The following is a 27,629-nucleotide window of genomic DNA, read 5'->3' on the forward strand; positions in this document are numbered from 1 at the left end:
AGGGCAGCTTCGTCTTTGTTCTTTTTCTCCTCACCGGCCGCGGATCCCGGAGGCGGCCTTGGAAGACGCGCGGAAAACCGGCCTCTAAATTAAGAACTCGCCTGCCGTGGAAAGTGACCGTTACGGCGGCTCCGCCGTGACCCGGAAGGACTCGGCGGAGGCGGGGAAATTTTGAACAATGTGTGCCGAAAACGGTAAAAAAACGGAAATAAGGCGAGGCCAGTCTCTGCCAGGGGGAGAACGGGCGGGAAACCTCCGCCGCGTGAAAAAAAAAAAAAAAGCGTTAATGAAGGGAATCGCCTGTCGCGCGGGCGGGGAGGTGACGGTTTAAGATGGCGGACGCGGAGGGGAGCGGGTTGTGAGGGGAGGCGGGTCGGGGTCCTCGGCTCGGGCTGCCGTGAGGGCGTTCCTCCCGGGGCGGCTGCCGCGGGAGCTCTGCGCCCTGCCTCCTCCCGCTGCAGCCGGGCGTGTGCTCCGGTCGGCGCTGTGAGGGGGGCCTGGCAGGCCTGCGCGGGCGCTTCGCGGGCTCTCCTTCACCTCCCGCCGGTCGCGGTCCCTGGTGAGGCTTCCCGGGTCCGCGCCGCGGTAGATGCACTCTGTGGTGGGGTGGCAGAGCCGTGCAGGCAGCCCTCTGCGCGCAGGCCGCTGGCGAGGCGATCTCCCGCGGCTGCATCGGTGCCTGGGAGCGAGCTGCCAGGCGAGCTGGGAAATGTTAGAAATCCTTCTTCACACACAGCGATCTCTGCAAGTTCATGCTTTGGCAGCGTGCGTGGTACAGTTGGAACAAGGGAGAAGATTAGCACGGCCCTTGTGGAGGGATGACAAGCAGATTCCCTGAGTTTTTTCTAGGGAATTCGGTGAAAGCTGCTCCCCCACTCCAAAAGCTGTCGCTTTGTCACTTCAGGCGCTGACTAAAACGCCCGAACTCCAAGCATAAACAATAACACCTAGTTCTCACCTTACAACCATGATAAGTGTTTCTACCCATCTCTTTCATAATACTATGTTAAAAAAAAGAACAGAAACGAAGAGGCACTTCTCTACTGATTAGTTTAATGCAATGACAATATCAATACAAGAAAGCAAAATCAGTATTAGAATTGAAATCCTTACTGTTACTGCAATTGTGTTTAGTAACTTTTTCACTGAAAAGGTATAAAAATAAGCAGTGACATCAATACAAACCCAGAAGCAATAGTTTGTTTCCTCCTACAAAAGACTTAAGAAATCAAATAAACTAGTACTGGTTTTCACGTTTTGTATTGCTTCATGCTATATTGTTTGTTCTTTTTTCCCCGAGAATTTTGATTAAAAATTTTGTGATTCATCTGCTGAAATCCTTTCTTTCCTTAAAGTGACAGAGGGAGTTTCCAGTGTCCCTTCCTCCCTAGTTTCAGTCACTTCAGTACAAGCTGCTGCTGTTGCCAGAAGAATTGGTCCAGCACACCAGCCCAGTTTGCTGTGCAGCTAAATGAATGCTTATGCTGGTACAAGGGGAAGAAGGCATGAGTGGGACACAGTGCCTAGAGGATCTTAAAAATCTGTTACTATAAATTCGTAATATAAAAAAAGAAGAGAGCTTTGCCTGTGTTAAAAAAAACCACCTTGATATTCTAATTGGATCTTTGCAAAGCAGCCTCTGAATAATCATACTGACTTTCTTCCACAAGTAAAAAATAAATACTGTTTTGAAAAAACTACTTTTTTTAATACAACTTGGGAATTAAAAGAGTATTAAATATGTAATGATAGCTGGGATATGGATTTGATTTCAGTCCTCTACTGTAGGTAGCAGAGGTAAAATTTGTTGATTTGTCATTTACTTCAATCAGTTCTGAATTGCCTTCCTTTCCTCTTTGGCCAGCAGTTAAGTGGAGCTGCTTTAGCTGAATGTTCCAATCCTGACTTGGAGGCCCAACAGAACAGACAGAAGATATTAACAGTAAAAAGCAGCCATTCAGTCGATACAAGATGTGTGATCCTCTTTCAGTTTTGCTGATGTTTTATGAGAGATCTTCAAAACTTAAAAGGTCAATTGATCTTAAATATATTATTTAGAAATACTGTGAAGTAAAATATTAAGGATATGTAATTACTAAAACCGAATGTTGTTCCTTGAGACAAAGCAGTGAAAGATTATGAAGACTTTCCTCTCCTGAGTCACTGAAACAATGAAAGGCAGAAGCACTGTGCAGGGCATATGTGTTGGTAGCATAGAGCTATGTAGTTTCTCTGAGGTGGGAATAATTTTCCCCTTGGAATGACTATTTGTGTGTTTGAATTCAGCTAATTAGGCAGTTTTCTTAGATGAATTTCTAAGACTGTTCTTTTATCTTGCTGGTTATTATTTAGTGGATAGAGATATTAATTCTTAAAAACTAGTATAGATCTTTTTATTTTAAGGCTTAGGAGACTTCTAACCTTTCAAGTAGAAAAAGTGTGCTTTCATAAAACTGCATTTCCCATAGTGCACAAGGGCTTTCTAGGCTGGGTCAGCTGATCTAGATTGTGAAATGTTCCTTATTTCCTGTCCAACATGCATGCAAGTGACTCCTGTACAAATGCCTCATCTTTCCTTTGTCAGGTGATTTAAAGGCTGTGGACCAGAATTCTGATTTAGAACAATGGCAAGAAACTGAGCTGATGAACTAGCTCGATATTTGGAAAACTGCTTCGTTTGGGGGAAAGTGATGTCATGAAGAAGTAACATACTGCAGTCTGCTCTGTCAGCTTCATGGGAAAAGGTAGAGAGAATCTTGGTCTTTGCCTTCTGTACCAGACCTTTCTTTGGTTTTGGTTTGGGTTTTTTTTTCCAAGTTACTGATTTTGCTGTACATTATTTAAGAGAGTTACCTGATTTCTTGATTAGTTGATGGTTATGTCCTAGCAGCTAATAAGTAGCCCATAGTAATTATCATTTTTGAAGCTTTCTTTTTTTTGTTTTATTCTTTTTGCTTGTTTGTTTTTAACAGAGGTTAAGAGAAAACTTTTAAAAGAAAATAGCGTTTTTCCAGAGTGAAGCTGAGGACTTGGCAAGAAAACACAAAATGTCTCCTGAATCAAAAAAACTTTTCAACATAATTATTTTGGGAGTCTCATTTATGTTTATATTCACTGCTTTCCAAACATGTGGAAATATTGCGGTAGGTGTAAATTTCAAAACATGCCACATTTCTATCACAGTTATTCATCCTTTCTTGTCTTTTGTGTACTCTAATGTAATAATTGCTTTATTTGGGATTTTTTTAATGTGCAAGACACCTTGACATTTTGTGTCCTTTTAGTTTAGTGTTAACTGGATTAAGTTGGTTAACTGGATAATTAAGGAGTTTATATCTTTAAGATAGCATAGCTACATATGTAACTGTGTCTGATTGCTTAGAAAGTAGAAAATTAATCTTACCACATGTTTGAACTTTAAAATAGTGTCTGTTTTGACGCTTGCAATATCTAACAATTGAATTACATTGGGCCTTCCATATTTCTGATTATTCTATATAGTCCCTTTTGGAATACTTGCCTAAGATGTTATTATTAACTATGCCCCTAGTTTCTCCTGGAGTGTTTTTCCTAATCTAATGTATTTTTCTGTTCTAACAAACTAGACATTGAGGGGGAGTATGAGAATAACACATGACAAGTAGTCAGACTTCCACAATTGCTGGAACTGCCAAGTCACCTTCCATCTGAATAAGTAATTTACTGCTTTAGTATCGGGTATCTTTTTGTGTGCTGAAGCAAAATTGAGCATAAAATAATCCAAATTTACTATTAAAAGCAGGTTGCACTCTTACTATTTAAATTTTTAGAATCCTTCTGCTGACAGCCCAGATCCTCTAACTTACTGAGTTGCTCTCAATGTTAGTTATATGCCTGAAGGACAGTTAGATTTCAACATACCTCTTGAGCCTACAGGTCTTACAGCTTCTCTTTTACTTGCATGCAAGAAGAATCCTTTCTGGGTTCAGACATACAAATGTCCTTCACTGTGTTATAGAAATAACTACTTAGGATAGTTTTTGTAAAAGTCATAGTGCAGTGTGATACTGTACATAAGTACATAAGTACAGCCCAGTGATCTTAGAAGTTCTGCAATGACTTCACAGCACCCCACTGAATTGGACCTAGTGATCATGCAACCATGTAATTTATTGTCATTAAAGTCATTACAAGTGACTTTCAATCAGATCTGCCTGCCAGTCCAACTCATTTCATGGTCTCATGATCACTAAAGCTGACTGAAGGGAAAAAAAAGGAACAGGGAAATAACAGGAAGCTGAAAATAACGGAAAGTCTTATCAGAAGCTCATAGTTAGGTCAAATTAAGAGTATTTTGAAACTTCTCCTTTTTTTCCCATTTTTGAAATTAAGATAGTCATACATATCTGCCTAAGAGGGGTGTTTAGTGAAACAAAAGTTTTGTGAAATATTTTAAGCTTTCTGATGAAATCATGATATAATCCTAAAGTACTAATTACTGCTTCAAATATAGATGTTTCCCTGCAAAATAGCTCCTTCACCTTCATTGTGGAGGTGTTGTGAGTTGTAATTAGTGCTTTAAATTATTTTAAGTACTTTGTAGAGTCTATTAAGGATTAATTCTAACGTTTGATACTGACTTCAAACTGATGCAAGTGTTCTCAAACTACAGGATATATTCTAACATATTACAATGTATGATGTTCTCCTCACAGCAAACTGTTATCACAAATTTGAACAACACGGATTTTCATGGCAGTGGCTACACAAGGTAATTTACACAGATCTTCTTAATACTTTGCTCCTTGCAGGGTGAAGCTAGTTATAATTCCATCTGGTAGAGATACACCCTCAAGAGATTGCAGTGTTCTGCTGACTTCACAATTTAATAACATACTTAAAGCAGTTTAAAACATAGGCTTCTCACATTCACTCTACTTCTACTCTGAATTATTTCTAGGTGAACTACATATCTGTTTTGCATGTTTTCTTTGTAGGGAGAAAAAACAACGTACTGTCATCACATTCTCAGCATTTTGTCTTACGAGATGAAGAATGTGGAAGTTTCAGATAAAACTACTAACTAAGGCCTTGGTTGTTTACCCTTGTACACCTCTGTGTGTTTATGTAGGATAGGTGGTGTGGATCAACTTCCAGGAAATACTGCAACATAAATGTGAAAGGAGCAGTCAGAAAGATGAGAAGCAAAGCCACGAAAAGCTATTCTGTTTGTTTATTGCACTGGCATAGCCAAACTTGCCAAGCATGATCAGGGACCTTTTGTATGCCAAATTAATCTGTCATATAGGAAAACCTGGTTGCTGCTTTGAAGGATTTACTGTCTTAATTTAAACTAAAAATACAACCGGCACAAAATATATCTATAAAATTTCTGTGGCATATTTGGCAGAAAACAGAAACCTCACTGGTAGACGAATGAGGCTCTGGAACATTCTCCTCTAGAAGTACTGGGCAAAAAATACAATAACTATTGTTAAGACACAGTTTGACAAATGTGTGTTGTAAATTACAAGATGTGCTTGCCTGCAATAGTTTGGGGCTCTATTCAGCAATCTAAGAAATGCCGTACACTCCTATATACCCATATAGATGCAATAGGTGAAGGTAACAGAAGAAAGGAAGGAAATGTGTGACCATGCAAGTTATGCAGTTACTTAAGTTATGTATGTACTTAACTTGGTATTTTGGAATTGACTGAACATTTTGAAATCAGTTGCACTTATAGCCTCTATTTTATTTTAAGTACTTAATCGTCTTTGTTGTTAATTTATGTAGCATGTCCATTATTTATGGAGTATTCTCTGCCTCAAATCTCGTATCACCTTCAGTGGTTGCAATAGTAGGACCTCAACTCTCCATGGTTGTTAGTGGCATATTTTATAGGTAAGTATTAATTTTGAATTTTTGTCTGCTTCCTTTGAAATCTTTCTTTCATTTTTTCACACCTAAAGCTACCATGCCATACATGAAATTATACTGGCTAAGGAAGGTATCTTGCAGAGACAGTCTGTATCAGTAGATGTGTTACTGCAGAGTACTTCAGCCTACTGGAAGCAGAGTGTATTTTTTCCACATCATTTCCAGACTTTGCTGACCGTGGAGTTCAGGTTGTGGTCTCAGATTAATGACTATATAAAAAACAAAAATTCTACATGCTTAGTGGAGTAAAAAGATTTAACTTTTTTCACGTACGACCTAAACTATTTTCCAGTGTCACTTAAGAGAGAGTAGCTGATTTAGAAGCTAAGTGAAATATCTGATTGTTAAAGAGCATTGTCTACTTTAAGTCTATATTCAATAAACTGATCTGTTCTATTCTAGCCTGTATATTGCAGTTTTTATCCAACCTGCTGCATGGGCTTTCTACACTGCTTCTGTTTTTATTGGCATTGCAGCTGCTGGTAAGCATTGTTCTTACACTGCTTACTATTCTTTGCTATATTTGAATATACCTCTAAAATATTTTTATTTCCTGAGCAATATATTGTGTATATTTCAGTACTCTGGACAGCACAGGGAAATTGCTTGACTGTAAATTCTGATGAAAACACCATTGGAAGGAACAGTGGAGTATTTTGGGCACTCTTACAGTCCAGGTAAGCTTTATTTGTTAATCTTTTTTTGGTTGTGTACACATTCTACTTTTTACACTTTTTGATAAGTGGGAGACTGCATCAAAAAATACTCTACTGGTACCTTCTAGTCAGTGAAGTGGGAGGGAGAGCTGGAAGCAACATTTCTATTGCTATTGTGCATTATAGAACAACAAATGAAGGTTACATATTGCAAGCCTCTGCTCTCAACATGCTAAAAAGATACATTTCTGTTAGGGGAGTGTTTGACATAATAGAAATCTTGTTGATTGTGGAGGGCTGTGCTAATTTGTGTCAGGATCCTGACTACACTAATAAGCCCTAATGGTCCTGAACAACCTCACCTGGCATCTCCACCACACCCTTCCCATCTGCCCATGGGCCCAGGAGCCCCATTTAAACTCAGCCCTGGGCTTTTAGTTCTTCTGGAGCTGCATTGGAGGAGTATGGGTCTTCAGCTCAGCCACAGTCATGACTGTGCCTGGTTATGGATCCTGGTGATCCACAGACTGACTTCTCATCTTGGTGTTGTTCTGCCTTGTCACTGTGGACCTGTGTGGCAATCACTGGACCTGACTCTGGCCTGTGGAGTGATCTCCTGGCTTGACCTCAGACCTGCCTTGTCAACACAAACCTGTATGATGGTCTGGACTCTTGGTTGACCCTGCCTACAATTTTTGGGTCTGCCCTGCTTGAGTACTGCGAGGCTAGGCTCTAGCTGGCATGAGGCAACTTTTCTGCTGGATGTGTAATCCCCCTTGACTCCTAGCCCCCCTTCCCTGAGGGAGCAGTCAGACCCGGCTGCTCACTGACAAGTTGAAGTGAAGATACTAAAGTTGGACGTGGCAGTCAGAAGTCAGAAAAGAAGTCTTGTTGCTGATAGTTCTCTGATATTAAGCTTTGAGTGCTGCCTCAACCAAAAAAGTCAACAAAAGCCTCAGCATCAAGAAAGGTAGTGAGAACAAGGTAGTGGATGCTGTGTTGCTGCTGTTGAGTATTTTGTGCGGATATGGTTTATGCCTCTTGCGAGAGTGTAATGTAATTAGGGTATTGGGGAAAAATAACAAAAATGCGAAAGAAAATAGAGCTGCTGACTTGGAGAGACTAAAAAGGCTGGGACTCTTTTCCTTTGGAGAAAAATTGTCTGAGGAGGATTGTACTGATGGGTTACTAAAACACAAAGGCAGTAGGTGAGCTGAATGTAGAACTCTTGCTCACCAAATGCTGCTGTACTAGAACTCAGGTCACTTGGTGAAACTAGAAGAAGATTGGTTTGAAACAGATAAAGTGCTTCTTTACACAATGGGTGATTAAACTTTTGGAGCTTGCTGCCACAGGGTGGTGTAGAGTTGGATGGTGTCAGCAAGACCAAAAAGGGATCAAACAAATTCATTGGCTACAGGTCCACAAATGGTTCCTGAAGAGAGATACCTTTTACCACCCATAATACAGCAATTCTGGGTATTGGGAGATAATGAGGGGAACGAATTGCAGAAAGTGTTTGGGCTGGTGAGCCTGTACTAGACGGCATTGCTAATGCTGTCGTGGGAACAGAATGCTGGATTAGTAGAACATCAGTCTGAGCCAGTGGCATACTTCTTGTGTTCCTTAAGTTTCATGTTCCATAATTAACATACCAGTATATTATCAGAGCAGCAATTTCCACAAACCCAACTAATTGTGTGGTTTACAGTGAGTAAAATGCATGGCTTTATATGAGGAAACTTGTCTCAGGCTGCTTTGAATCACTATTCATTCAGATTTACTGTATTTCAGGAAACTGTAGGTAGGAATACAGAATTTCCCTTGAGCTGTTAACAACCAATTTAGCCTTGCTGGGGCAATACTTCAGACAAAACACATGACTCTTCTAAAGAAGTGTTACAAAATCATCTCCATAAATATGTCAGCTTTCTAACCTGTACCCTTCTAAAATTAGAGAGAGAGGCAACTTAGATGCAGATTTCCTCATTTTTCCTACCACCTTGTGTCTTGATTGCTGAAAATGAATAGCCATCATTATGGGGAAGAATCCTGTACTGTTTGAAGTTTTACGTAGAGTAAGCAGTTTGCACGGAGAGTGACTAGTGTCTTTGTTTCTTTCACAATTGCATAGTACTATTTTTTGCATAGAATAGTATTACCGTGATGCTACAGCCTTAATCTTACCACAAAAAGTGCAGTTCACCTTTGCTGTTCTTTTTGTTTACAGCTTGTTTTTTGGAAACCTCTATATCTACTTCGCTTGGCAAGGAAAAACTCGCATATCAGGTGGGTATTGCTTGTTTGTGTGAGAGGCCACCCTTTAAAATACGGTAGCATGAATAAACAGATGAAATAATGAACTGGAAAATGGCAAGGAACTTGTACAATAGCAGACAATTTTTTTCCAGTTTATTGTTAGATATACTCTATTTTTGGAGTATGTTTTTGATTCAGTGTTCCATGGTACTCACGGCCCTTGTATTATGTATGTTGTTTTCCTGCATGCAATGCACTTTGAGTACCTTCTTGTAGGATATTGTCTATGAAATTCTTCGGAATGCTAGTTTAGAATAAGGTTTTCCACAGCAGCTACTCTGGGATTTTCCCTGTGCAGACACGCTTATGCCAAAATACACATATTTTGGGGAAAGGTATTCTGGAATGGCTGCTATATGTTTAATATACACGCTATCTTGTTCCGAAGTAAGTTCCTGGTGTAGACTGTCCTAAATCGGATTGGAGATTGATTAACCTGTGAAATAAAGGAAAAGAAAGGAAAACCATCCCAGTTCCCTTCATGGCTGCACTGATTGTGCTGGCACAAAGCAGTAGCAAGAGAGGTTGGTATGTGCAGCTGGACTGAGAGTCGGATGCTGCTGCTTAAACTGGCAGCATTGCTGGAAGAGTGTGTGAAGAACTCAGTCTTCCTTTCTTGGCATAGTTTGTGAAGACTAACTTCCTAATGGGATTGTAATTAATACTATAGTTCTTTTGTTTGACATTGTGCTAGACTGATAAAGAGCAGGAGAGAGAACAGTAATCTTAAGAATATTAAGAAGCTGGATAGTGGTTGAGACTCATTGGTTTTAAAGCAGATATGTCCACTTAAGTAAGCAAGGCAAGGTGCGGTGGAGTATCAGGTAAGGAAATGGCAATGGTGAAAATAGAGCAAAATGTAAGATTTTAATTATAAAACCCGAGTATTGCTGGAAAACCATAATTTTCTAAATAAATAGGGTGGATTGTCCTATTCTATAATGACTGTGAAAGTTTTCTTTATTGTAGTTTTAAAGTAAAATACCTACTAGAAGGGTCAATTCTTTTGACATTTAAAAGATGAAGATAATTCTGCTACAGTCAATCAGGAATAAGATGTTGATTTTTAAATGATAGTTGTCAGGCTTCAGAAATACTGCCCAGTTGAGAGGAATAGTCCACTTCATATCTCTGTTAGATCTGTCTTTTCAGGTTCCCCACAGACATAGGCTTGGTAGTGCAGCACAGGTTAATTTTCAAAGGTCAGCTCCCACATTCCCTCATCTTTAACACAAAGACTTAAATGTTATTGAAAGTATTGGAGACACTTTTTACAGGCTTTTCAAGGTGAAGCACATACTTTTTTTGATCTGTAATCATATGTGTTATTTTTAATTGATGTAGAACAATTTTATGTTTACCTTTAAGCTAAAGGGGAAGTAAATACAAACGTAGGCAGTATCTTCAGAATCATACCCTGGTTCAATCACACCTATTAGCTGTTTCTTGGCTTTTTTTTCTGCTTAATATTTGTAAATGGGAATGACTTCTGTATTACAGACTTCCCCATGCCGAACAAGTTGGTTAGTGCAGCAGAGCTCTTGCATAGGGCAGCAATTACCTTCCTCCAGCTGCACACTGTATGCTGTGTCAGTTAGGTTTCAGTGGTTTTAAGGCCTTTGTAGTTTACAAGCCTACCAGTTTATGATGTTACAGTGCTAGTATTTCTGATGCTGCTAAAGAGCTTATCTGAGGAATCTGAAGGGTTTTGGGGTACTTTGCTATGTCCACTCTGAATTATATAAGTCTTGAAAGATGTGCTTTCTTCTGCTAATAATTTATGCACTTCCTTTGTTAATTGGCTCCTCCTTGGTCATAGCCTTTGCATGGCAGAAAATGCAAGTGACACTCTTTAATACGCCGATATTTTATTAGCATCATATAACTGAGACAGGAATTTGCCAGCAGCTGGGTACCTTTTGCTTCACGTGGAAGGTAAGTTAGAAAATTAGTAAGCATTTAAACGTTGTTACCTAGTATGTCTGTATTAGTTCTTTGAAGGTAGTTGAATTGGTTTGAATTGCTTTTGCACATCTAGTTATGACTCTTCTTTGTTTTTCCACAGAGAGTGATCGCAGAACTGTCTTCATTGCTCTGACTGTTATCAGTCTTGTGGGCACAGTTCTGTTCTTTCTGATTAGGAAACAAGAGGACACAAAAGCTCCAGGGGAGGAAGATTCTGCTAAAGAAATCCTGGGGGACAGCTCGTAAGTGCTTATGGCAATAACATGTTGTCACACACACTCGTTTGTGCTCCTACTCCTCAATGGAACATCGTGCATTCACTTTCCCCTCTACACTGGATACATGAATGTTATCAACAACCTGTAGAATTTACAGATTTAGCAGAAAAGTATATATACTTTAACAAGTGAGAATTAATGTTCTTTATATGGCATATTTTCAAGGGTGGCGTGCAGTACTGCACATAAAGTTTTTCCATTAATAAGTGCCTTTGGAAAGATACCTTTTACCTCTTTTCTCCACTAATAATTATTAAACATGTATCTACCTTTCATAGTCTGTCTTGCCCTCATCAGCCCAGTTTAAAGGCTGGAATAAGCAGAAATTACTCCTTTTTATAGGTTATCTTTTACATACTGAAACATGTTTTTCATATCTTCTCTAAATATATATATATATACCTATGCCACCCTGATAAATACGTTAGAAATGTGTAGGTACACAGATAGCTAGATTCAGTACAGTTTTGCCTGAGACATCAGTTTAAATATTTTTCCTTTATTTAAAGAACAATGAAAATGTTAGAAAAACATCACTAAGTATGCCAGTGAAAAAATGTTCAAAGCTAAAAGTGCTCAGAAGAAAGATTCTGTTAAGCAGGTTAATTTTTGAGCAGCATTCACTAGTGCAGAAAGCAAAAAAATTTTGTGGTTAGTAGTGTAGATTCTCAGAAACTTTTAATAATATATTAGCATATTCCAGTATATAGTGCTGGGCTAGAAAATGTACAGAAAATTTGAAAAATTCAGCTGCCTTCCAGTATAGTGGTACAGTGTTGTTACTCTTTTTCCATTTTGACTAAGTCATTTATTTACCCAGGTCTGCACAAAACAAAATGATGAGAGCAGTGGCTGCCTTCAGTAAGTACTGTTTCACATAAGAGTTGTTTCAAGAAATACTGACATATCCTTTCCAGCTCTCCATGATTCTGCTGATAATTTGATCATGTACAAATCACTTAGAACAAAAATTTGTGAACAAATTAGGTTTTAAGAATGTATCTCAGTTATTCCACTTCAAATGTAGACCTTCAGGTATGGCCTGCTTGGAAGAATGATTGCCAGATGGCAACGGTCTTCAGACCAGAGATGACAGGTCACATAGGGACACAGGACTGGTGAGTTTTGAGCATGATAGGAATTCAGTTGTCTATGTGAGTATTTGTGATTTTGAGCCTAGCTGAAAAGGGGCTTGCAGCTGGAAAATCTTGGGGACCATTGAAGTAACACGTGGTAAAATTATTGTTGATGTGTGATTGGTGTGAGCCGGCTGCCTGCACTTCAGAAGTGCTCCTTTCAGGTGACCATATCATACAAACAAAGCTTAACTGCAAGCAAAGAAAGTGAAGTAAACTTCACTTTGGTTACATACTAGTATAGTCCAGGAGAAATTTGGAGGGGTACTTCCTTGGTGTAGTTTCAGGTCCAAGCTATTTCACAATACCTTCTGTAGATGAGCTCCAAAAGAACAGGTCACCACTTGGGAAACCGAGTGTAAAAATAAAAAAAAAAAAACCAACACACTAACATAACAAGGTAAAGGAGAAGTTACATGTTGTCTTATTTTGTCACCAAATGATACCACTTAAAACCAACAATTTTGAACTGGAGCATCTGCAGCTTCTGTCGAAGTTTGATGTGGTCTGCCTGTGACTGTTAAGTTTGTTTTGAGAACATGGGGATCTTCACTGAGAATTTTACTTATCCTTTTAGGAGGCAATCACCATGAACTGAGAGATGTCTTATGTCTGCTAATTGAAAACTGTGTATCCCCTCTTTAATATTTCCCCCCTTGCATTTCTTACAAAAAGGGATTTCAGATGAAACATTTCTTTTAAAGGGCAGGTCAGGGTTGGTTTGTTTAGCGCTCTGTTGGCTGTAATAAAGTCACAGTTTGCATAATTTTAACCTGTTTTTGCAAAGAGCAGAAGAAAGTGTATATTGTCTTAATAGTGTTATCATATTAATTTCCATTATTATGTCTTTACAGAGAAATCTATAAAGCTGAGCTTCACCAAAGAGATTCTGCTTCTCAGTGTTACAACAGCCTACACAGGTATGAAGCAAGCAGAGTGTACAATCATGTAGCAGTGTCAGGGCATTGTTTGGAATTTTAACCCCAGGGCAGGATTGCAATTCCGTATCTCTGCAGACATTTGAATATTTCAATTAACTTTGAACAAGTTACTCACTTATGACATTTCTGTGTTCTGGAAAGTGTTTCTGTATGGGAGGAGCGGTGCACCTAAATCTGTAAATACTGGCGGATGTAGTAATGCTTGGTTCAGTACAGTTCTGGGTCACCCAAACTGAGGGTTAGGCAAAATTTACATAGCTGGTTTTTGTGTGATTTGGCATTACAGTATCAATTGGTTGTAGATTGTTGAATGCAATTGCATTGCATTTGAATTAAAATTATTTTTGTAGAATACACTTTCAGTGTCCCCTCCACTGAGGCATGGGAGATTACTAACAGTCTTCATTTTAGTCTTGGTTCTATTGGGAAAAAGTTTAGCCATTTTCAACTATTTTTGTCATTAGTATTTGCTGTGGCAAGAGGTCTCTTTCTTTTTAGCAACTTTAGTTAAACCTGGTCTACCATTGTTAGACTGAGGTATGAATTGTGAAGTAAAAATACATTTATTTTTGCCATATACTGAGGTGATTCTTCCACAAAAATACTATAAAATGTTCAAAATGTTACTGGGATCCTTTAACGGATTTTTGGGGGGTTTCTTGCTCCTTATTTGGCTTCTGATGCGGTTCTGTTTACGATCAAATTAAGTTTTAGGAAGAATAGATGCATCTTCCGAACCTCAGCTCTGAATCACCATTATGTTGTTAGCTCTTGTAGGTGAAAAGAAAAACTTAGATGCGAACAAACTATAAACAATGCCATAACATCTGCCAAAGTTTGCAGTCAGCTTCTGGTAAAGAGATAGCAATGGTAGCTATGAAGTCAGCTTGCACCAGCTACTAATCTGAGTTACAAGTTACTTCACAGCATCTCCAATGTTGTGTTAACCCAGGTTAACTAACTTGAATTTCTCTTAGACGTTTAGTGCAATGGGAATGTGAAGCAAGATAACACAGGAAGGGAGTCAGTCAGGTTTTGCCTGATTAATATGCAATTTGGTCTTAAAGGTAGCAGAAAAAGAATCAGTCCAGCTTGGAAAAATAGCTGCTGCCATCTGGTGGCTCCTGGTCAATATTGCCACCTTATGTAGGAAAATACAAAATCCTGTGAGGCCAACAAAAGCTTTTATTTCCAAAATGAATGGTCGGATTGTTAAGACTACTTAAAGTTCATCCCTTTTTGAGGGGTATATGCAGTTCATATACGATGTTAAGTAGCATGCTACATGTAGAGCAGGATATAGTGTACCATATTTTTGCAATAGCGAAAGACAAAGGAGGTGAATTAGAAACAGTTTTATTTTTTAACTGCTTTTCTTTGTTTAAGCATAACACTTTGCATTGTTTTAAATATACTTTCTATTAAGAAATTGATATTTTACACTGGTTGCTTATAGTCATGCTAGTTGGATGCAGCTGCGTTACCTTTCCTCACAGTAATGGCAGTAGAAAGAAAGAGTTTTAAACAAACAGCAGTTGTTCTTTCTCAGTGTTAGTTCATTATATATGTATAGAAAGGTAGCAGTTCATTTTAGGAGTCTTACCTCTTTACTGGTATTTGGGGATGCAGGGAGTCTTTCTTAGGAATGACATAACTGGGGGGGGGAAACTTACACTGAAATTGTGCTTTATTTCTTCAGTTACTTTAAGTGTTATTTCACATGGCACTTTCCATTTGGATGAAATGCCAAAGTTGTTGAAAAGTAGAAATATAAACTATATAAAGGGATTGTGTCAACAGAAGCAGTACTGAAGCTGAGAGCATGTGACACTGATTAGTGACACTGTTTTTTCTAATATAGTTTTTGTAAACTGACATAAGAGAATATCATAATTACATAGTTTAAAATTCCCTGTTTTCTTCCATTATGCATACCTCATTTAAATACATGTTTTTGAAAGCTACCTTAGGGAAAAACAGCCTTTAAACATAAAGAATTTTTTCATAACTTTCATAATAGTTAATCTATAAGTTTTCTTTGGTTTTCTTCAAAGGTTTAATATTAACGTTCTTTTCTGGAGTATATGGAACATGTATTGGTGCTGTGAATAGGTTTGGCAGTGAAGAGAAAAGCCTTATTGGTCTCTCTGGTATTTTTATTGGTGTTGGAGAAATTTTGGGTGAGTCTAAATTTACTACCTTCTAGACAAAAAAGGATTACGATGTAGTTATTCAAAATGTTTCTTTTGTATTTAACTGAATACTGTCTTTCAAGCTTCCAGCAATGATTTTGTGAACAAAAAAGAAATATTAGAAATAAAATTGTCACCGTGGTTCCATATTGCGCTGTGAATTATCCATTACACCATGTAAAGTGAATGTGGACTGGGATGTGAAATACTGATGACTATGAATCCTAAGATTTTGTATTCTTTTGGGGTTAGTGCAAAGAAATACACAAGACTTAGAATGGGTGAAACACTAGGCTACAATGTTATTAGGGGATTTTCAGCATTTTGATATTCTGTTTTTTTAAATATTTCTGTTTACATTTTTATTATTAAGTGATGTAACTATTCTGAATTTATTAAAAAATTATTACACTAAAGATTTCTTTCTTTAAAAAAGTTAGCTTGTGTTAAGTGAGATCTGATATTTGAAGAAAATTGAATGAGTAATGTTCATTAAGTAAAATTTTTTTTTGCTTAAACTCAAGTACTGCAGTGTTTTTTAAAAAAAAACAAATCAAAACAAAAAAAAAACCAAACCCAAACACTATCTTTGTTCACTAGCAACTTAGATCCATAGAGAGATGCATGGTTTTGCAATTAAAAGAGATAAGCACAAGGCCATCCATTTTCTCTTAGTACTGTTGCACTACTGGAGAGAACAGTGGCTACTGGGAAAATATTGGCAAAAAGCTTAAGTGTCTTCATTGGCAATCAACTGATAAATCTCCTGCCCATGTTTCCCAGACATCTCTAGCAACCCAAAGGTTATGTCATCTGGCAAATGGGTCTGGTAGATCTGGCAGACTCCTTAGGTCTCTTTTCATGTCTGTCAATCTTTCAGTTATCCAGTAAGTTTTCAGCATTTTTTTTTTTTTTTCAGTGTTTTAAGTTTGGTTCTGTTCTTTACATCTTCAGTTCTGATTTAATTCTCCAATCTTTTCCACTCATACAGGTGGAGGAATCTTTGGTTTACTGAGCAAGAATAATCGCTTTGGGAGGAACCCTGTTGTGATGCTTGGCATAGTTGTCCATTTCATAGCCTTTTATTTAATTTTTTTCAACATGCCAAATGATGCCCCTATTGCTCCTATGGAAGGAACAGATGATGTTGCTTATATGATTCCAAGGTATATAAACTTTTTCCTTTGGCTGGTATAACTCAAGATGTATATAAACAGTTTGTTCCTCTAATAGAAAGTTCCTCGAAGCTGCTTTTCTGTGTAGTGACTAACTCCATAGAAAAAGCTTTCAGGAATTGTGTTTTTATTAAAGGTAGATATTCTACCAGTGTGCACCCAATTTAGGAACTTAAATGGCATAAGAATAAAAAGCATGAGGATGTTTGGTAGCAATTCTGTCACTTCAGAACAGACGTTCCTGACATCTAGTACAATAGTGAGACCAGCAACTATTGTACTAGATGTCAGGAATTCAGTTTATTTTAAAACAGTGTTTTAAAAAACAATTTTACTATAGCATGGAGCACCGGCCTTGCACTGCTGCGCTGGTTTCCAAAGTCTTTGAACGCTTGTTGCCAAAGTCCACTTGGTCGAACTGGAGTGTTAGGGGAATAATATAGGGAGCTTTCTTATCTCATCATTGCAACTTTCTTTTGGGATGTATTTTTGCCGATTTGTGTGAAAATACAGTGTTGTCAGTTTGTGCAGACACGGCTGCTAACTTGCAATTCTAAGCATTTGTGCCTGTGCAGGTGCCTATTCTTTATTTAACTGGAGTATTTTTCTGCAAAATGAATTAGTATTTCTCTAATATTCCTGCATTTTTTATGAACTCACCATGTGTGTGTCTCAGCTTTTAATCACTGCCTTGCGGGTTTTGTGGCTCCAAGCACCAAAATGAGTTCTTGTAGTGGTTCTAATTCAGTGTAGAATTGACTGCAGGTAACAGTAACAGAAGTGTTAGCATTCAAGAAATTAAAATCTGATGAAACTATTCTTTTTGCCAAGCCAGGCATTCCTAGTTCTTTTCCAGTGGAATTTTAAAGTTTGATAACTTTCTTCCATTCTCAGTTTCCAAATAAGTCTGTCAAAAATAGTTTATAGATGTGTAAGCTGTTTGAACGAATGGCTTTTAAATTTTATTCTCTTTCTCCTTCAGCAAAGAGGTGGCCATATTCTGCAGCTTTCTGTTGGGCCTGGGAGACAGCTGCTTTAACACCCAGCTCCTCAGTATTTTAGGATTCCTGTATTCAGAAGACAGTGCTCCTGCCTTTGCCATCTTCAAGTTTGTTCAGGTACTACACAACACAACCTTTTGAAAGTATGACTGTTGGAATGTTATTGAAATACTGGGTTGGGTTTTTTAATGAGCTGAGAAAAATGATGTTGTTTCTGCAAAGGATTTCATCCTGAATTTTGGTATAGAATTGTTTGTGATGCTCTAAAGCTGGAAATAGTTTTCTGGACTGTTATCTTAAAGCCTTGGCTGTGTTGTTTCTAGACAAAATGTTTTGAAATACCAGAGAACGGCACTTGCAATGCTACAAATGCTGTTGAGTTTGGTGTTCATTTTCTACAGTGAAGGCTGTTTAAATAACAAGTAAAAACTACATCTGTTGTGTACCATGTCAAGACATATGTTGAAGTATAATGAAGTTTTAAGATTGTATATCTTCTACAGAAGCATACTACTGAGACTGGCATATTAAACTGTATATATGTCAGTTTGATAATCCTTCTATAGTAATACTAGCCTGGATATCTCCACTGATTATCTTTTTACATTGTGTTTTTTTTCCTCCCAGTCCATCTGTGCTGCAGTTGCATATTTCTACAGCAACTACTTCCTTCTGCAGTGGCAACTCCTGATCATGGTGGTTGTGGGCTTCTTTGGAACAATTACCTTCTTTACAGTGGAGTGGCAAGCAGCAGCAGCTCTTGTTGCCCGTAGCTCAGACTACAGCAGCATTTGATCTAGATACTATGCCTAGTTCAACGTAAGGAAAAACACAGGCACGCTTATTGTGAAGTGATGCAACGAGGTGAAAAGATCAGGTTGCTGCAGGGATTAACATGGAGGAAGCTGCTACTAAATCACCATCAGTCTAACTGAATGTGAAACATGGGAGAAAAAAATGCCGAATTTGAAAGGCTTTTTTTCTTGCTTTAATCAACTAAGCATGGTATGCATGTTCTTAAAAATCTGGTATTAGAAATGGAAGGAAACGTAGAGATCTATGTATCGAACAATTCTGTTCTGAGACGTACCTTTCAGAATGTAATTACCTAATTTCACTCTACCATGCACTACAGAATTACAGTTTCATTTTTTTCCCCCTAAATTGTTTTTCCTATATTCTAGTTCTGCAGACACTTGAATTCTTGTATTGAATGAGTGATATTTTTAAGTACATTATATTGCAGAATGTATCTGCACAACTGAGAAATCAATTTGTCACTGACTTTTTCAAGAATTATATATGCAGAAGTATTTCTGTAGGAAATGTTGCCTTGTTATTTTCTTATTCTGTATCACCCAGTTCCTTGTTTCCCAATGATTTGTTTATTAATCTATTTCATGTGCTTAAATTTTATCAGATACAGGGTTTTTGGTTTTTTAAGAAAGTGAATCAGGTTGTAGTGTGACACGAAAGATTTTAAAATAATTTCATGAAGTTACTCTTAGCCATCATAAGGATGTGATCCTGAGATCTGTGAAGTATTGATAATTGAAAACAGTCTCCTGGTTCAGCATCTCAGAATTGAACTGTGTTGGGATAGCTGCTGAAACTTTCTCAGGGTAATGCTGCATGAAGGACCATAAGACATGGCTTCCCTCCCAGACTCTCAAATAGTTCGAGTTCAATGAAATTTTCATCATAATCTGTGATGGGAGCATTGTCTAAGATAACTTTTTAAAGTACAAACGGACTCAGAATGTGAACTGTAAGAATAGTCTTGCAGTGTTCATTCTACTGCATAGTCTAAAAATACCTGAAATGCTTGACGTAAGTTGTTGCATTCAGTGTATTTTGGGAAGACTGTACTGTAATCTTATTCTGCCAAATGCAAAAACAAGGATACTTGCATAGTAACTAAATTTTAATCCAAAACTCTTATATATGGTACAATACAGGCAGTGAACGCAACTCACCTTGATTTTTATCTGTCTACATGACTCTGTAGTACTTGCAGTTATATTTCTGTCTAGCAGGCAGACAAGATGCAACCAAGAGCAGGTATGGAACACTGAGAAGGTGTTTTTTAGACACTCCATCTAGCTATTTTTAGAAAAGTACCATTTGCCAACCTTTTTTTTATGCACAGTCAGAATGTTAATGTCTTATCTTTAAAGACAAGTTAAAAAAAAAAGTCGACTCAGTGTGTGTCAGTAGCTCCTGCATGTCATAACTATGTAGGTGTACCCAAGGTTAAACCTAGTGAGGGAGTATGGCATTTCCTGTGACATTAGCTGTCACTTTTGCTCACAGAGGGCATGTAACACAACTCCCATGAAGCACAGCCCTCTTCATGCACAGTAAAATGGCAGAAAGGGATTATTTTACAGGCATATAGAAAGGGATTTTTAAATTCACTGCAGGTTTTTGCTGTAAGATCAGTGAGGTGTTAATTGGAGGATGAGAGGGCACCTGAACATTTGGCAAGCAAAGAAATCTCTGAGGACAGCCAGGAAAGAGAGCCTTTGTGTATTCCTAGGAGATTTAATGAATGATGTAAAAGGGAATGAGACAGAACACACATCTGAGCGAGGGGTTACCAAAGCCATTCCAATTTGTCAAACAAACTGAAAAAGCATTCAGTATTCAATCAATATATATATGATTAACGTGACTAGCAGCACTCTAATGCCTCTCTCTTATCCACTCCTGTTATCCTGTAATTTGAAGCATACTATTTTTATATACTGAGCACCGTAAAAGGTACAGACACTAGGATGTTTCCAGTGATTAGAATTCTCTCGTTGCTACACATTTGTATTTTCTCCCAAGTACCAAAAGGGATAAAGAGCTTTTTTTAAGATAGGGAATTACTGACTGTAGTCTCTGAACTCCTCCTGGGACCTGTTTTCCCCTACATATATCAACAAGAGAAGAAAGACTTGAAAGTTCACAAGAACAATTTTGTCTTGCAGTACATGGCGGGGGGACACATGATTCTCAGGTCTTGTGGTGATGAGTAACTTATAAATGCTTTTAAAACAATGCCGTTTAATTGTAGCTAGGTTACAGCTCTCATGAGGGTTGGTTTTTAAATTGATCCCTTTTAATGATGAACTTCTGTGATATTCATCTGCCACATAAGAATTATATGAACTATTTTATTAGAAATTAAAGAAAATTGATAAGTTTATGTAGTTTCAAAAAGCATTTTGAGACCAACTTTCAGGGATACTAATGAACTAGGACTTGTGGATTTTCAGTACCTATGTGAACCTGATGCTTTACTTTTTTCTGCTGTTCTGCTTGGTCTGACTCAATATCAGATAATGTTAGAAGGCTGTTCAGGACTATTTATTGGGTCATTAAAGTGAAGTATTATTGCTCTGTGACAAGTTTTACAAGAAATCTTGAAATTCTCAAAACTGCATCATGGATAGCCAGGGTTTTTTTACTATTAACTATATAAGTATTGCTTTTGACATTTGATCTTAAAAGACAGTCCTCAGTTATTCAAGCTGATGATGACGACACATGATTGCTTTTCACTTATTCATATTTCTTTGATTTGTCAGGAGGTGAAAAATCCTCCCAGCTATACACAATTGTTAGTTCAGTCAAAATTTTTGGTATAGCAACATAAAGAATAGAAATGCTGACATCTATTTATGATTCCATCTCTTAATCTTTTTATCAGCATTTACCAGCCCTGAGGCTGCACCCTACTCATTGCAGCTCCTTGGCCTTTGAACAATTTCACTTTAATCTGAATTGGGAGCTTACTGTTAAATTAAGTGGGATTTGAAAAAAGGCTTTTGCTTTATTTGTGGTATTGTGGGTTTGTTTTATATTAGGGATTTTATCTTTATAAGTGAAATTACACATTAAGGTGCTGTTGTTTTTTTTTTTTTTCTCTTATCCTTTTAGGTTATTACTGAGGTTTAATATCTTGCCATGTCACATCCCCAAGTTTTTTAAATTAATGCTAAAGAGGAAATGAAAACTGATATTCTTGACATTTGAGTGCCAAAGAAGCTGCTACAAATTAGTCTTTAATGCGTATCATATACGCATATCTATATTTTTGTCTTGCCAGTTGGTTTTCATTTTGATATATGAATGTATGGAAAGAAAATTTCTACAACTGTAGACCTTGTTCATAATTAAGTGATGTGCTTTTACTTCTGTTGTGTTAATTTCATTACGTACAATCTATGTTAGCAAGTTGAGATAAGGAAGAGAACCATTTATAAAATGTTTTTTATAAATAATTCTAATCTGTAAGTTTCTGCAGATACAGCTAAACTCATAAGGGATATAAAAACAGTAAAAAAAACCCCAAAACAACCCAAAACCCCCATTACCTTTACTGAGGTCCCTATCTTAGCAGAAGCCCTCCTGTGGTACAGTTATTAAAAACATGAAGTCTTCTGCTGGTATAGTTCTTTCAATTCTTGTGACCATTTTAAACTATACTGGAAAGAGAACTTCCTGGTGGAGTTTGCTGGTATAACTTTATGGCAAAATAATTTAAGTGTAGAAAACCATAAATTCAGGACCGTGTGTCAGCTAACCAGACAGAAAGCTCCACATGACTTTCTTTGAATTCCGTGTTTACTTCAGCTGGGGAATGTGGTTCCCTGGACACCAACCTGTCTAAGTGCCAGTAATTAATGCTACAGAGGTTGCCTAGCAGCTTGCCTCTCTTTTAAGAGTAGGCATGTATGAAGGGAACCTCAGAGATTTTCTAGGGCAATGATTAGTTGTTTGCTGTTGGTATAAATAGGAACCACTATCTTCAACGTCATGTCAGTAGACACAATACTCAATTTTGACTTGAATTGTGCAAGTATGTTAGTTAAGACAGGATCTTACAATCATGACCATTAATTTTTCTAGCAAAATGCATTTTCAAAGACTTTATCCACACCACTATTTTCCTTGGAAGTCTTGTAGCCCCACTTATGCTAATTGAATGGCAGCAGTAGTTAATACCATGTATTCCTTGTTCCCTGCCTGGTAGGTCTTCTAACGTGCTGGCAGAAATATGAAAAAATGGTTGAATTTAAAGATGGAGATGAAGTTGAGAAGTTAGCTGCTTGACAAGATACTTGCCATTCTGATATAACCACACTGGTTCAGAAGCAAGGTTGAGACTGTTGTAATTTTCATGGATACATTCAGAATGTTGCTTTGGTAAGTTTAACTTCAGAGGCTGCATTACTACCACAGAGAAGCACTGAGGCAAGAGTGGAAAAAACATCCTTGAAGTGCAATAGAGAGAAAATCTGGAACTGAGAATAATTCTCAGTGGGCAGGTGAAGGGGGTGCTTTGTTCACTTGAGTTTGGGCATTTAGCTGCTGCTGGCATTGACTCAATTTCTATTTGTTTCATACTTTCTGTGCTATCTTGGTTATTTCGGCTGTTGACATGTCCTCCTCCAAGCTATCCTTTCTCTTTTGTTTACATTTTGACACTGTGCAGGAGTCTTAATTTAAATGATTGAAACTTTTACTTTAATAAAAGATGTCTGGCTTAGAATTGGTGATAATTGAGAACAGGCTCACACAATGATTATCCTAATAAAAATGCTGATTTCGAGTGAGTGTACTGACTCTGTGTATCTTTTCATGGTCACAGCCATGCAAATAAAAGTGAATCACAGACAATGTTTTTGTTAATATGCTTGTTAAGTTATCAGAATTGCTTTTGTCACTGTTTTAAACAGTCATGCCAGGAGCTTTGGAATAGGGGGAGACACAGTCTCAACTGATGGATCTCAGAAGTGCTTTGTGGCACCTGTAAGGGCCTGCTTAGGAGAATGAAAATGTTTGGTTTAGTGCTGAGCAGCCCTTTTGAACCACTTAATTCTAGTCATGGCATAAACCAGTGAAATGTCTAAGGGAAATCAGGGTGGCTGCTTCAGTCCTAGCCCATTTTCTTTCCCTGTCCTGTTCGAGAGCCCATGTTAAGAAAACTGACATCGTCGTTGAGAGGAGAATGTGTCTAATGTTGGGGTTTTTTTTTTGTGTGGATTCCTCTTTCAGCATCCTTTCCCCTGACTTTAGATATTTTTCTCCTAGCTCAAGTGTTGTATGTCTGAAAGACTCCACAAAATTAATCAGAATTGTGGACTATTTGGGTCCTGTTTATCTAAAATTAAATGTAGATGTGGAGGGCTATTGTCCAGTCAGAAACTGTGTGGCTGAAAGGCATGGTTCAGTTCTGGCTTCATACTGTTGATTAAAGGGCATGGAGGGAGCAGCAGGGAACAGCTTTGCTGGCTCTCATTTGGCTGGATTGTGTGTGAAAGAATATGATTGCAGAGGGAAGGTAACAAGTGCCTCATGCACGGAGGCTAGTACAGACAAATTTTGCTTGCTGCATTTTCCCCCTCAAGATTCAGTAATTTGCGGATTCATCAAAATCCACTGTGGTTCCACTAGCGTGATCTTTGGATGGCCTTGGTATTCTGATTTCTGAGAGAAAGAATCTGTATTCAATAGCTGACTGTAAAATCCTTTATCTGAACAAATAGAAAAGAACCTCGCAGGTTAGCTTTTGCTGTGCACAGCCCTTTGAATCTTTGGATAAAAGGACATTTAGGAGTTTGCACTTCAAAGTTAGATCATGAAGGGGGAGAAAAATAGGAGGTTTGTGCCTTAAATGAAAAACAATCACTCATTCTGTCATATTAAAGGGAAATTGCTATTTGTTAAGGTCACTTAGTGAAATTAGCTTCAATTAAGCATCCTTACTAAATGCAGTGGTGACTGCTTATTGTCAGAACCACTCATCTTGTGGTAATGCCTGACCTGCAGAGTTTATGATTATTAATCTTTGTAAAAAAAAAAAAACAATTACACCGATAATAACCTCTTTAAAAGAGCCTCACCACCATACATCATTATTTGTTTCATGCTCTCAAAAGTGTAACTGTGGTAGAGAGCATTTGTTTAACAGCTCCAGGGCTGAATGATTGTGCTAAGGAAGTAACGTATTTCCTCTGTAGCGATAGAACAGCAGAGGATGCTCAGGGCTGTGTGCTGTGCTCCTTTGCTCTGGGACCGAGAGCGTGGTGCTAAAAGCGGGGGACGGTGAAAAGAATCGCAAGCTGCCAGAGCACCCCTGCCCTGTTCAAGCAGCATGACTGATGGAGGAAAATGCAGGTGGAGGATAGCAGTGAGTGCTCAACCTTTTCTCCTGCTGAAATTTCTCTAAAGGCTCGTCTAAAATTTGCAGACTAAATTTCCGAACTACCTTTCTTCCCATTATACATATTCCTATAAAATACCTATATAGGAAATAAACGACCGCTGTCATGTGTTCCTATGCTCAGCCTGACACAGGGTAAAACCAAGAGGTTCATCAGCTGGTGCTTCTATTTAGGTATTTCTCTGTGTGTAGGTGACCCAGCCTTGCAGCACGATGAAAGTAGCTGCTCTTCCTCCCCGCAGGGCTGGGATTCCTCCTCTGCCTTCAGAGGCAGCAGGCTAACAGTGTGGGTGTGAGGCTGATGCTCTCTGTTGGTGTATTAGGGCACACAGCGGGTAGGCACTAGGCAGTGCTAAACTCACCAGTACAGCGAGCACTTGTGCTGTAATTGGAAGTTCTGGAGAAAATACGGCATGAGTGAGACGCTCTGAAAAATGACTGTTCCAGCGTTCACATTCGTATGCCATCCTTACCTCATTGCAGAGTGACATAGAGCAGCAATCACAGGCAGATCTCAATGACATTTATGAATAATTATACTTTGTAAGAGCTTAATTCTGCAAATTCTCAGACGTGTGGGTAAGACACAAAGTGCTGCCCTTTCGCAGCCAGTGGCAGAGGACAGTGCTCGGTGCCCCTGCGGGTGTTCATCAGGATCAGCGTGGAACAGCGCTTGCCTACGCTTCGTGCTTGCATGTTTGTGCTGCTGTGATTTGATATACGCATAAAAAATGACTGTAGGGGAAGGAAAGGGCATTATGCACACTGGGTTTCATTTCATGCAGAAAGCAATTGGATTTAAAAGTTTGCTAGCCGGTAAAAATATTTATGATGTTCTGCAGCAAACAAATAAACCACCAGTCCCAGGGATTGGGAGGGAAGGATGACTTGAAATCCTGCAACACTGGAAGCTTCATATTCAAAACATGCTTCCCAGATAAAACACATTTGTACTGAGGGAGGTTCAGGCATGTCGTGTAATGCTATTAGTTAAGGAAAGTGCTTGTCAGACTCGGTGGAGAAGGGTCAATGACTAGACAGCCCTGAGATGTTCACAGGGACTTTTCCCCTGCGGGCTAGCTATGAGCCCGTTTACACCTCAGTTCCCCTAGCTCCGCAGCCAGCCTGGCCACCTTTCTCTGACCCCCTGCTCCCCTCCGGAGCTGTGTTTGAGCTCAGTTCCTTGCTGTTGGTCCTTTTTTAAGCTACAAAGTAGGTGCATGTCTATGCCTGGCCTCTTACTGTGTTGATGCTGACTGGGTCTTACTGATGTGACTTAATCACTTAGCCTCAGCCTTACCTAGTGATCGCTGGCTGTGGCTAACCCTGGCTACCATCACTGGACCCAGTTCAGGTACCGTGGGCCTGTGCCCTTGCTGGTGACGGCACTCTCTTGGCTTGCCTTGCAGAGCTGTCACTTCTGCTGCTCCCGGGTGTTGAGCAGATCAACCTGCCTTGATAACCATGTGTGCTTGGGGAACCCAGTGGGACTGCTATGGATGGAGCTCTGGGTTGATGGATGCATTTCTGGGGCTGTCACAAGGCTATGGACAGTCACACCTTGTTTTTTACCCACCGTGAGCATTTTTTTTCACCAGACAAGTGAAGTATCACTTGGCGTTCGTGACTGGGCTGGGGAAAGGGTTCCCAGGGCATAAGCCAGTTCTGCTTAGGCAGTTTACAGTCCAAACTCTGCAAAAAAAAAAAAAAAATGTGTCTCATTCTGCTTTCCAATACCAGCTCACCCCCACTGTGGGTCTGGATTCACTGCAGGATGAAAGGAAAAGATTTCAGTCTGTGAGGGAGCCAAAGGCTGTAGCTAGCCGTGGCCAGGGGAGGTTGGTAACAAGCCAGATGAGAAGCAGAGGTGAGTGCTTAAATATGTAGAAGGGAAACAAGGGGATTATTTTTCATATTTAGGCAACCGGGAGTTATGAAATGATGGGTTGGTAAGTAGCGATAACGAGGGATCAGCAAAGCTCAGATCCTGATTGTCCATGAAGATGGAGCTGTGGGCCTGGCTTGTGCAGAGCACAGGAGGAGCTCTCTGTGTCTGTCTGCACTGGCTTTTCAACTCGCAGCATGCTGTGGTTGTGGTTTGGTCTTACTCTGTGTGTGCGCGTACATGTGTCACTTTATTTTGAGAGGAATGAAGGGTCATGTTGCACCATTAAAAATTAAACTTCTTTTCAGATGGTGATGAAGCCTTAAGGTAGCAGGGGCTTAGGCTGCAGAGAAAAGGAGCGGGAATACCCTGGGAAGTTCTAAGCAGCTGAAAGCGCGGTTTGATGGTCAATGTTTTCATGAGAGGTTACATTTAGCAAGAAGGATAATGTTCCTGGGTCACTGACTGAAACTCCCAAATGAACTTGTTTTGTCTCTGGTGGAATTAAAAGCTTAGGATATCGATAATACTTAGATGTGGAGACTGCTCAATATTTTCTACTGCAAAGTACTGCTGTGAAATACTTGATTTGTTTTTCCTCTGGTAATAAATTCCTCCCCCCAAAAAACTTAATGCAGGAGATAAATATTGCAAAACAAGAGAATTTGGAAATGGAAAGTGGTATGCCCAAGGTGACAGGCATCCTCAGCGGTGGAGCTGAGATTAGCAATTGGTTGGTCCCAGCTAATCCAGTTTGCAATCCCCAGACAGCACTGCTGTCCTGGGAGCTGCTTAGATCTGTAAACATCTCTTCCCCTCCCACCCCCCAGGATGTAAAATACTGTCCAAAAACTTAACACAAGCCTTCCTGTCTGAGGGCCGGGAGGTGTGAAGAGTTACATCTTTATGGGGTGATAAACAGAGGCAGGTTGCGAGTGCTCGAGGG

The 27,629-nt window shown here is 38.9% G+C and overlaps 1 protein-coding gene across 8 annotated transcripts; it reads left to right on the plus strand.

Moving 5' to 3' along the window:
• The first annotated feature begins 19 nt into the window (after positions 1-19).
• MFSD11 (major facilitator superfamily domain containing 11) lies at positions 20-23,184 on the plus strand. Of its 8 annotated transcripts, none has more exons than XM_052808652.1 (15): positions 20-194; positions 2,585-2,744; positions 2,973-3,143; positions 4,695-4,750; positions 5,776-5,883; positions 6,322-6,401; positions 6,500-6,596; positions 8,806-8,864; positions 10,960-11,101; positions 11,958-11,998; positions 13,128-13,193; positions 15,269-15,394; positions 16,398-16,572; positions 17,564-17,699; positions 18,210-21,480. In XM_052808652.1, the coding sequence occupies exons 3-15, from the start codon at positions 3,048-3,050 to the stop codon at positions 18,375-18,377; spliced, it is 1,350 nt and encodes a 449-aa protein (XP_052664612.1). In that variant the 5' UTR covers positions 20-194; positions 2,585-2,744; positions 2,973-3,047; the 3' UTR covers positions 18,378-21,480. The 8 variants fall into 8 exon arrangements, with proteins under 8 accessions (XP_052664612.1, XP_052664613.1, XP_052664614.1 ...); XM_052808653.1 differs by lacking the exon at positions 20-194 and adding an exon at positions 220-559; XM_052808654.1 differs by lacking the exon at positions 20-194 and adding an exon at positions 1,846-1,942.
• Positions 23,185-27,629: the final 4,445 nt, after the last annotated feature.

The sequence above is a fragment of the Harpia harpyja genome, chromosome 14 (assembly GCF_026419915.1).
Source record: "Harpia harpyja isolate bHarHar1 chromosome 14, bHarHar1 primary haplotype, whole genome shotgun sequence".
NCBI classification, from domain to species: domain Eukaryota; kingdom Metazoa; phylum Chordata; class Aves; order Accipitriformes; family Accipitridae; genus Harpia; species Harpia harpyja.

Excerpts from the sequence above, each read along its gene's own strand:
- MFSD11 (XM_052808652.1), top strand. The coding sequence starts at position 3,048 with ATGTCTCCTGAATCAAAAAAACTTTTCAACATAATTATTTTGGGAGTC. Across the intron at positions 11,102-11,957 it reads GAAATCCTGGGGGACAGCTC|GTCTGCACAAAACAAAATGA; the intron begins GTAAGTGCTTAT and ends TTATTTACCCAG. Across the intron at positions 13,194-15,268 it reads TGTTACAACAGCCTACACAG|GTTTAATATTAACGTTCTTT; the intron begins GTATGAAGCAAG and ends TTTTCTTCAAAG.